General features: G+C 40.0%; 1 protein-coding gene and 1 pseudogene across 1 annotated transcript; both read right to left on the bottom strand.

Annotated features, from left to right (window-relative positions):
- Positions 1 to 1,727: 1,727 nt before the first annotated feature.
- LOC123576106 (high mobility group protein B1-like) lies at positions 1,728 to 2,472 on the bottom strand. The gene has a single exon (XM_045437101.1). It carries the CDS (start codon positions 2,413 to 2,415, stop codon positions 1,951 to 1,953), a length of 465 nt encoding a protein of 154 aa, XP_045293057.1. The 5' UTR covers positions 2,416 to 2,472; the 3' UTR covers positions 1,728 to 1,950.
- Positions 2,473 to 2,634: 162 nt separating this feature from the next.
- LOC123610330 lies at positions 2,635 to 10,443 on the bottom strand (annotated as a pseudogene).
- Between the last annotated feature and the right edge of the window lie 604 nt (positions 10,444 to 11,047).

The raw sequence follows: 11,047 nt of genomic DNA, 5'->3' as shown, positions 1-11,047 counted from the left end.
GTGTTCAGTTATCATCTGACACTTTTTGTGTCATTCTGTGGGAACTGGTGCTCAGTGAACTGACACTGATGCTGATAATCTGGCTATAACTATTGCCATGAGTAATAAGTTCCTTTATCTCTGATCCTGGAGTGTTAGGTCCTCTGCCAGCATCTTCAAAAACTGGCAGGCTACAGGTTCAGCATATGCTCTGTCTTGGTGAACTTTCTGTGTGGATTTGTAAAGAATGTATATTTTCCCATTGTTGGATGCAGTGTTTTATAAAATCAATTAATTTAAGTTGGTAACTACTGTGTAAATCTTGCACATGCTTATTTTCTTTCCAACTATTTGTTCTATCAAAGACTTAAGGAGAAATTTTAAGGATCTCATTCTCTACTCTGTCTATTTCTATTTCATTCAGTTTTTGCTTTGTGTATTTTGAACCTATGTTAATAGGTGCATACACATTAATGACTGTTGTGTTTTTTTTAACAAATTGATTTGTTTTTAAACTATGACATGTCCATCTATACCTGTGGTAATATTTATTTTTTTAATGTTTATTTTTGAAAGATAAAGATAGAGATAAAGATAAAGAGAGAGAGAGAGAGAGAGAGAGAGAGAGAGAGTATAAGCAAGGGAGGGGAAGGGAACAAGATGATAAAGGATATGAAGCAGGCCCTGCATTGACAGCAGACATCCTGATGTGGGGCTTGAACTCACGAACCATGAGATCATGACCTGAGCCAAAGTCAGGTGCCTTAACTGACTGAGCCACCCAGGTGCCCCAATATTTCTTGTCCTCATGTCTATTTTCTCTGCTAATTACATAGCCACTTAAACTTAAAATCTCCAATGGCTCCAAATAACCTTCATAATAAATGTCAAACTCTTAATCTTGGCATTCAAAATTCTTATTATCTGGTTTATGTCTACCTCTCCATCATTAAATGTCTTACAGTTCTGCTACCTTAACCCAGTGTAGTGACAAAACAACTTCTTTGAGTTCTTAAAATTCTCCATGCTCTTTCCTTTTCTCTAGCTGGCTAACTTCTCTTTATCTTTAGAAATCACCTGTTTTGGGGAAACTTCTCCCATCCCCTCTCCCAAAGCACACATGCTGGCTTTGAATTAGGTGCTCCATTTCTGAGCTCTTACAATACCTTGTGGCTATCTATGACTATAGCATAGTTATTATAAAGGTGCTTTATAAGTTTTAATTCTCTTGTCTATCTCTCCATATCATAGTGTAAGTTCATCAAGAAAAGGAGTTTTCCTCTCATCGAGGTACTCAATAAATGCTTATTGAAAGAATGAATAGAGCATGATCCATTACTCAGAGAGGACCATAGATGATTAAAAATATTTTATTTCATTTTTAATTAAAAATTGTATTTACTTAGAAGCATTCAGAATGTCAACAAAACAGCCGCAACTTTTTTTTTTGCCATTACAGAGTAGTATTCAGTTAACAGAATGATAATTATTTCACATAAGCTGCATCAGAGACAACTGAAGATGAAAAAACTACCATCCCCATATATAACTAATTTGTGCTGTGCACTAACAAGAGCCTGCTTTAAATTTCCATGCCAATTTACAACCTGCATACTGTACCAGGCAAGGTTAGTGACTTTTGACAATACTACCAGGACAGGGCTATCTAAAGACACATTCCACAGTGTGTTAGCTATACAAAAAAAAAAAAAAAAAAAAAAAAAAAAAAAGACACGGTACAACTTAAAAACAAATCTTACATAGCCTTACATTTTAATTTTTTTTTTTTCTTTAAAAGGAGCTGTGCACAGGGGGGTTAAATGCTTTATAGACAAGAAAAAAAAACTGCTCTAGAACCAACTTATTCACCATCATCGTCTTCATCTTCCTGGTCCTCCTCCTTTCCTTCTTTTTTTTTGCTTTTTTTGGCTTGACGATTCCTTTTGTAGCCGCATCAGGCTTTTCTTTAGCTCAGTATGCAGCAATATCCTTAGCCTTCTTTTCATAAGGCTGCTCATCATCTGCGGCAGAGTTATTCCACATCTCTCCCAGTTTCTTTGCAACATCACCAATGGATAGGCCAGAGTGTTCTCCTTTGATTTGGGGGCAATACTCAGAACAAAACAAGAAAAAGGCTGAAGGAAACCTCTCGGGGGCAATGGGATCCTTAAACTTCTTTTTTGTTTCCCCTTTAGGGGGGATATAAGTTTTCATTTCTCTTTCATAATGGGCCTTGTCCGCCTTTGCCATGTCTTCAAATTTTCCTTTCTCTTTAGCAGACATGGTCTTGCACCTCTCTGAGCACTTCTCAAAAAACTCTCGGAAGCCGACTGGAGCATCTGGGTGCTTCTTCTTGTGCTCCTCTAGGCAAGTTTGCACAAAGAATGCATATGATGACATTTTTCCTGTTGGCTTCTTAGGATCTCCTTTGCCCATGTTAAATTATTTTCCTTAGGGAGGCACAGAGTCACCTAGTGCTGGTCTGGCTCTCACTTGCCCCATTGCTGTCTCTGTGGAGTTAAATGTACTGCAGTGGGTGTAAGAGTGGGAGCCAAATGCAACCTCCAAAAAGATTTTAAATTATATTTCATGTGCTCTATTTAAGAAGGCATGAAAGTATATAGTATGGCTTAAAAATGCTATCATAGAGGTATATCATGTCCAAAATGCTTAACATTTTTTACATGATGCGCATCCTCAGAAAGGCAGAAAACTTGTTACTTGAAGTAAAACAAGTTTGAAGGTTTGTTATGATTTATTATTAGCTCCGTATTTTTAATAACAATGCAAACAGCCATTTGTTCCCCCCAGCCAAACAGCAGGTTTATTAGTGACGCTGGATTCTGTACACATCGTGCAGCGTGCACGCAAGCATTCCCTCGGGAGTCTCTCCGGCGGGAGGGACGACACTGGAGTGGTATAAATGAAGCTTTGGTGTGCAGGTTTTCAGGAGAGAGCACAGGTTAACACTGCAAGACGAACGCTTCACACAACACTAGCTCACAATGTGGATTGGGTTTTTGGCCAAGGGGGTAAATTTGAAGTGACTAGACACTGGGGCCACCGCAGACCCGACTTGGGACCGGGCGCCTAGGGTTGGGGCTCTGCCGGGCCCTGTCGTTTTGCCTTCATCTGCAGGTACTGCCCTTTGCCTTGCTCAAAACGCTTCTTCTCGTCCCTGGTCTCGGGCACGAGCTGGGGTACCAGCAGTGACTTGTTCTCCTGGCTCAGGCACATGTAGGTGAAGAAGGCACTGGCAGCCCGATAGTGCTTCTGCGAGTTGTCCACCACGGGGTTGGCGTCCGCCAACATCTCGATTTTCACGGACTTGTTGCTTGTGAATGTCATGTGCCCGGAGATGGTAATGATGCACTCTTTTCTGAGCTTGTCGTGTAAGTTAATGGCGTCCACAGACACAGTGACTATGTTGGTCTTGCAGTGATGTGTGGCCACAATCCTGGCCATCTCGTCCACGAGCTTCATGGTGACATCTCCATGCATAAAGCCGTGCAGGGTGCAGTCGGAAGGCCCCACCGGGTGGATCAAGCTGGACTGGCTGTAGCTGACCGTGTCCGGCTCTGGGTTCAGGACAGGCTGGACGACATCTCCCTTCCTCTACTTGGTCTGCATGCGCTCCAGCTTCTGGGTCTTGTACCGCTTCCGGCCCTCCTACTCCTGCTCCAGTCGGGGATACATGACTGGAGGCACCTCCAGGACCTCCAGGACCTTGTCCACGTTCTTCAGTGACAGGGGCGTGTACCACAGCGTGGCCTTGTTGGTCAGCTTTTTAGTACCTGTGAGGATGTTTTCAGACATCACGTTGACCTGGACTTTCGTGGAATGCTTGGAGGTGGAGGTGATACCTGCGCAGAAGTGCACCACCTCGCGGATGCACAAGGGTGACAGGAAGTCGGTGCGCTCCATCCGGGCCAGGGCGGCCACGCGGCTGTTACAGTCCCGGGTGCTGACAATGGCCCCTGCCTCCTCCCTCACCTTCAGGATGGTTCCACTGTGGACACTGCCAGCCACACTGACACCATCCGGCCGCGTGATGGGGCAGACCTAGATGGAGGACTAGATGGTCTCCGCGGCAGGACCCAACATGCTGGCCCCGTTGGCGAACAGCTGAAGGAGAACCCAGGTGTCTGGCAGGCCTGGGGCAGAATGAACGACCCCGGGGGGCGCCCTGGAGGGAGAGGGCCAAAGACGCCATTTTTTAATATACAGAATAAAAGAAAACAAGATAACCTATCAGACACAATTCCAGAATACTGGCTAGGTTTCTCCTGAAGAAGTCTGTCAAAATGTCTCTTCACCTAAATGTACCCCTTAAAGACAGGCAGGTTCCTGGCTTTTTGACCAGGGACTAGCAAGTCCTGACCCACTGACTGCTACTTCGGTTGTAGAAGTCAATAATAGTCTCCATTTGTTACTTGCCATGATCTGGTGCCTTTACTCCTGTCAACAAATGAAGAAGTGAAGGAATTTGCCTCCGGTAGAACTGCTTAGAGGTAGCAGACCAGTATTTAACCTCAGGCCCGTGTGACTAAAGTCTGAAAGTAAACGACCTGGATACCAGACTCTTTCTGTTTTCATGCTGTAGACTGTGGTTAACCTCGACACTAGCCTACTTTTGGTGATAACCATGGATCATAAACACAGAACTTAATGTCAGTATTGTTGCTAGCTGTTTTAGAACAAAGCCTTCTGAATGGCGAATAAAACCTCCATATATATTTCTGTTTTCTTATCTGTAACATTTTATCGATAATCATTCCTTATGGGAAGAGTAAAAATTCTCTGTAATAAAAGGAATGTCTGGCATTTGTAAAATATCGTAAGACATTTAGAACAAAAACAAATGTCTTATAAATTCGTTTGAGTTGCTTGAAGAAATGTGTAATATTAAGGCAAATTATTAGTGGTTGAAATGTATTTTTCACAAATCCCACCAGTTGTTTTAAGTGCAATCTCACGGTAACAGTTTGTTCAGCCAAGATTAACATAAGCCAATATACACATTTGTAGAAAAATTCAACCCAATTACTTTGAGAAACACTGACATATTTTAGATTAAAATGCCAAAAACTGGAAATTTCTTAATAATTAGTTTCAAAAATGACATTTTTTGGAGAAAAACTGTCCTTAAAAACACCTCCATGCACTTATGTTACATCTATTATGCCACATATTGAGTTACATAAGTGGGCAAAATAAGAAAAGCAACTAATCTCAATAGTTATAGCTCATGTTTTTTTCTAGTTGACATACGAGGCGAGTTGCCTTAAAGGTCATTAGTCATGTGCTCTTGCAGATAAATCTCACAACTGATGCTGTTTAACTTGGCAGGACTATAAAATATTAGAAAGCTGTTATTGAAATTCTGGAAGTTTTTGTGAAGTCCTAAAACTTCAAAAATTGAAACTATTACAAAGATTGTTCATGCTTTTATTTTGTAAAATCAAACTATAGCATCTCCTGGCTTTTTTTTTTTTTTTTTTTTTTTTTACCTCCTCAAATACAGCTACAAGCATATCTTTCCTGGTTTAGGGAAACACATGTATCCATATGTATCAATTCAATAGGTTTATGTGATTTTTATTGGGACTTTGGGAGAATGGGGAGAAAGCCATCAGAAATACACCTATTATGTTATTTTGTATACAGAAGATTAAGGAAAATATAAGACACTGTAGAGCTGAATGAGCAAGTGTTAACAGAACATTTCAGATAAGAATACTAGGCAGGGACTAGCTAAGATTATTATAATTTCAGATGCTGTCTGCATGAAAAATGTAAACCAGTTATTACAGTAAATCAATTAGAGCATTTCAGGAGTTTTGTATGCTGATGAGTAGGAGAAGGAACTTTAGGAGTAGATCAACAGAACAAATAGACTTTCACCATCAGTGTAAAACATGTACTGGAATTTGGACTTCTTATTCCATCACAACTTGGTATAATCTTTAAGACATGTAGCTCTTAAGTTCCCTTAGCCTGTGACACAATCTCTCTTCATCTTAAATACTCAGGAGAAGGGTATTCTGTTGATCAAGATCAAGGTCACATATCACTTAATCCTTCATCTAAATGACCACATTACTTCTTGTCTATACCATTAATTTTTACTGCCTTGTGGCTATTGCTGAACTATTACCTCAAAATGCAATTGAATTCTTACAATTTTTAGGGCAGACACCAAATCCTTTACTGCTTAATATACTCCCCTATGACTAGCATTGTAGATGCACTTTAAAATTCACTGAAACCTGTCAGGTAAACATGGCTGATTGAACAAATGTGTTCATCTCTCCACTTTCTCCCAAATTTCCAGCAAAATTACAGGAAGGAATAAAAAAGGTACTGATTTATACAATACAAGATAATGAGAATGGGAGAGAAGACAGCAGTGGACTAGAAAGATAAAAATTGGGGAAATATAGCAAGTGCATGGAAGAAACATTTAATAGTGCAGGGGAGGATGCATCTTAAAAGCAAGCAAAGGGAGGTAACAAAGTGCAAACCTATTCATTTGTCAAACAGTGGAAAGGCTCAGGCATTAGAGGTAACAATTAATCAGAGGAGGGGTATTATGGTCTGAATATCTGTGTCCCCACTCCCCAAATTCATCTGTTGAAATCCTAACCCCCAAGGTCATGGTATTAGGAGGCAGGGCCTCTGGGAGGTGATCAAATGATGAGGGTGAAACTGTAATGAATGGGATTAGTGCCCTTATGAAAAAGGCCCTAGAAAACTCCTTTGTCTCTTCCACCATGTGAGGATACAATGAGAAGTCTGCAACCTGCGTCCTGCAATCTGGAAAAGGACTGTTACCAGAATCCAACCATGCTGGTACTTGGCCTCCAGAACCCATGCTGGTGCCCAGCCTCCGGAACTGTGAGCAATACATTTCTGCTGTTAATAAGTCACTCAGTCTATGGTATTTTGTTATATAGCCTGAGTGATGAGGAGTAATGGAGACTAAAAACTAATGAATTGGGTTAAGATACAAATTAGGATTAGACAGTCATCTAGGTACCCCCCTTACCCCATGCAGCATATGCCCACCCTGATGCCACCTCCAGAGGAAATGAAAGGTACTATACATAAGGTACTCTATACATCCCAACAAATGTCTTCCTTATTATCCCTGACCCATTTAGCTCATCCCCCCACCCACAACTCCTCCAGCAACTCTCAGTTGGTGCTCTGCATTTAACTCTCCTATGTTTTGTCCCCGTCCTTGTTTTTATATTATTTTTGCTTCCCTTCCCTGTGTTCATCTTTTTTGTGTCTGAAAGTCCTCATATGAGTGAAGTCATGTGATATTTGTCTTTCTCTAACTAATTTTGCTTAGCATAATACCCTCTAGTTCCATCCACATAGTTGCAAAGGGCAAGATTTCATTCTTTTTGATTGCCAAGCAATACTCCATTGTATATATATATACCACTTCTTTATCCATTCATCCACTGATGGACATTTCAGCTCTTTCCATACTTTGGCTATTGTTGATAGCACTACTGTAAATATTGGGGTCCATGTGCCCCTTTGAAACAGCACACCTGTATCCCTTGGATAAATACCTAGTAGTGCAATTGCTGGGTGATAGGGTAGTTCTATTTTTAATTTTTTGAGGAACTTCCATACTGTTTTCCAGAGTGGCTGCACCAGTTTGCATTCCCACCAGCAGTGCAAAAGAGATCCTCTTTCTCCGCATCCTTGCCAACATCTGGTGTTGCTTGAGTTGTTAACATTAGCCATTCTGACTGGTGTGAGATAGTATCTCATTGTGGTTTTAATTTGTGTTTGCCTTATGATGACTGATGTTGAGCATTTTTTCATGTGTCTTTTAGCCATCTGGATGTCTTCTTTGGAGAAGTGTCTGTTCATGTCTTTTGCCCATTTCTTCAGTGGATTATTTGTTTTTTGGGTGTTGAGTTTGATAAGTTCTTCATAGATTTTGGATACTAACCCTTTATCTGATATGTCATTTGCAAATATCTTCTCCCATTCCTTTGGTTTGCTGATTGTTTCCTTTGGTGTGCAGAAGCTTTTATTTTGATGAGGTCCCAATAGTTCATTTTTGCTTTTGTTTCCCTTGCCTCTGGAGACATATGGAGTAAGAAGTTGCTGTGGCTGAGGTCAAATAGGTTTTTGTCTGCTTTCTCCTCTGGGATTTTGATGGCTTCCTGTCTTACATTTAGGTTTTTCATCCATTTGAGTTTATTTTTGTATGGTGTAAGAAAGTGGTCCAGGTTCATTTTTCTGCATGTTGCTGTCCAGTTTTCCCAGCACCACTTGCTGTAGAAACTACCTTTATTCCATTGGATATTCTTTCCTGCTTTGTCAAAGATTAGTTGGCCACATGTATTTGTGGGCCATTTCTGGGTTCTCTATTCTGTTCCATTGATCTGAGTGTCTGGTTTTGTGCCAATACCACACTGTTGTGATGATTACAGCTTTGTAATACATCTTAAGTCTGGGATTGTGATGCCTCCATCTTTTGTTTTCTTTTTCAAGATTGCTTTGGCTATTTGGAGTCTTTTCTGGTTCCATACAAATTTTAGGATTGATTGTTCTAGGTCTGTGAAGAATGCTAGTGTTATTTTGATAGAGATTGCATTGAATGTGTAGATTGCTTTGCATAGTATCAACATTTTAATAATATTTGTTCTTCCAATCCATGAGCATGGAATATTTTTCCTTTTTTGTGTGTGTGTCTTCTTCAATTTCTTTCATAAGCTTTCTATAGTTTTCAGTGTCCAGATTTTTCACCTCTTTTGTTAGGTTTATTCCTAGGTTGTATGGTTTTTGGTACACAGTAGTTTTAATGTTTAAATAATAAATGATCCCAAACGAAAGTATACAAAAGTAAAAGAAAATGGGAAGAAAAATTCATAACAAAATAATACAAGACCATGTCCATGAATGAAGGCTATGAATCTCCAGATTGAAAGTGACTTTCAAGAGACCTGGATAATTAGCTAAAAGAAAATTAAGATAGTAGCAAGTAAGATACACTCAGACCAAAGTATTGCCTCATGAAATTCAGATCACCAAGATCATGAGAAAATTCTAAAAGTCTCCACAAAAGAAAACAAACAGGTAACTTACAAATTATTGGGACTAAGAATAACATCGGATTTTCAACAGCCATCTGAAGGAGGAATATCTTGAAAACTGTGATGAAAATGATTTTCAACCCTCACGGTTTGTCCATAAACAAATTATAAAGAAGTTGAGAGAACAATACAGTGTCACTTTCAAGCAAGTGAGGTCTAAAAACGTTTCCTTCCCATTCTCTAAGTTTTAGGTAGTTACTCTAAAATGAGGAGTTAATTCTAGCAAAAGAGGAAGCCATGGAATCTGGAAAGAGCAGATCTAACACTAGAGAGAGTTGAAGGCGGTTCCCCAGATGATGGCCAATGCAAGTGCCAGGATCAGAGGTGTACAGCGAGCTTGGAGAGCAACAAGTTAAGACGGGTTAGAGTGACTTCAGGAAAAGCAGAGATCTGATAGGTATCTTGAAAAAAAGAGGCGCAAGCATGTGGACAAGTGAAATAACAGCTGTTGGAAGCTGTGGGAAAAATTAGCAATGGGTAATAAAGAAAACTTAAAAGTGTTTAAAAAAAAGAAATTGCTAACTATAGGGGAAAATGAAATTTGATTTTGTTTCTAAGGTGTATACACACTGTAGGCAAATGAAATTTGGTTAAAAAAGGTAATAGCACATGGTCTGCCGAAAACATTAATGGAGATACTAAATACTGACTTAATAAAAAGTTTTTGATATTTTTTTTATTTTGTGGGATGGGGAAAGAAAAAGCAGGGTAAGACTGCCAGTGTCTCCATATATGAGGAAGTTAACAACTAATGTCTAAAGTGATAAATCAATACATAACATATTAGAAAAAGAGCACCAATGTTGCAAGTGACTGTTTTTGGTAGCAGGATAGGTTGGAAACAGGGAGTCGTTTCCATTTCAAGACTTTAAACTCTTTGTACATTACTGCAATAAATATGAAAATTAACAGTTGTTTTTTGGATATTGGGAGTTACCTTATTTCCACTGAGAAGGGTCAGCTGATTTTACCTTGGTGCCTAAAGAGTCCAAAATGTATGTACCTACCCCTCCTGGTACACCAAAGGAGGGGTGAGAGAAAATGAGAGCAACCTTTCTCCCTTCATCCTGAAATGTTGCCTAGAGTGGAAACTGGAGGCATCCGTAGTGCCTGCTACTGTGATCGGAAAGATCGGGCCAGAGGCCCCATCTTCCGCCAGATACTCTCGGTAAAGGCAGCGCTGATATTACCAGAAGTAAGGCTTAGGACTCTTGTGGGGAGGAATCCTTACATCCTGGTCCTCTAATTTCTCAGAGGAAGCGTTTCTTCTTAATACTTCCGTTATTCTGTACCCGCCCTTCTCATTGGCTCTTCCCCCAGAAAGAAGGAAGGAATTCATTTTATTGGTGGATTTGAGGGAGGGGAGGAACCGGACATGCCCTGTTCTGCTCCATTTTCATCTTGAGAGTGCTGGCTCCCGAGGGTGTGCGGAGGGAGGCTTGCTCCTCCAGGCTTTGCCAGGTAGACTGTCTTTCACTGGGAGGCTCTTGAATATTGAAGTCTGGCTGGTTATCCAGTGCTGCTGGTAACTGTGTGGGGTTAGTCTGCCCAAGCCTGCAGTTCACAGTTAGGAAGTCCGTTGTTGCCCTGTACCTTCACTCAAGCTTTCAGTAGTAGTAAAGGTAATGCTTTGGTTCCATTAGCCAACTATCTTGTCCTTAGTTGTTATTTATAGGGCTGAATCTAACTCACCATTAACTCTGTCAGGTATCTATCTGACTATTGTTCCTTTGGTTTCTTAGTTCTGTAGGATTTTCTGTGGTCAACTTAGTGGCAGTGTATAAATACAATTTACATAAATTATAAATTTATTAACCTTATATCAAATTATTCTTTGCATTATTGGTGTAAAGTCAATTACATAATGAGAAAATGAAGGTATTAAGTTAAATTTCCTTCATTTGCAAGTTACCCTCATTGAAAATATAAAAGTTATCAACTGA

Source organism: Leopardus geoffroyi, chromosome C2, assembly GCF_018350155.1.
Source record: "Leopardus geoffroyi isolate Oge1 chromosome C2, O.geoffroyi_Oge1_pat1.0, whole genome shotgun sequence".
In the NCBI taxonomy this organism is placed as follows: domain Eukaryota; kingdom Metazoa; phylum Chordata; class Mammalia; order Carnivora; family Felidae; genus Leopardus; species Leopardus geoffroyi.
This window is presented reverse-complemented; position numbering and strand designations above follow the sequence as displayed.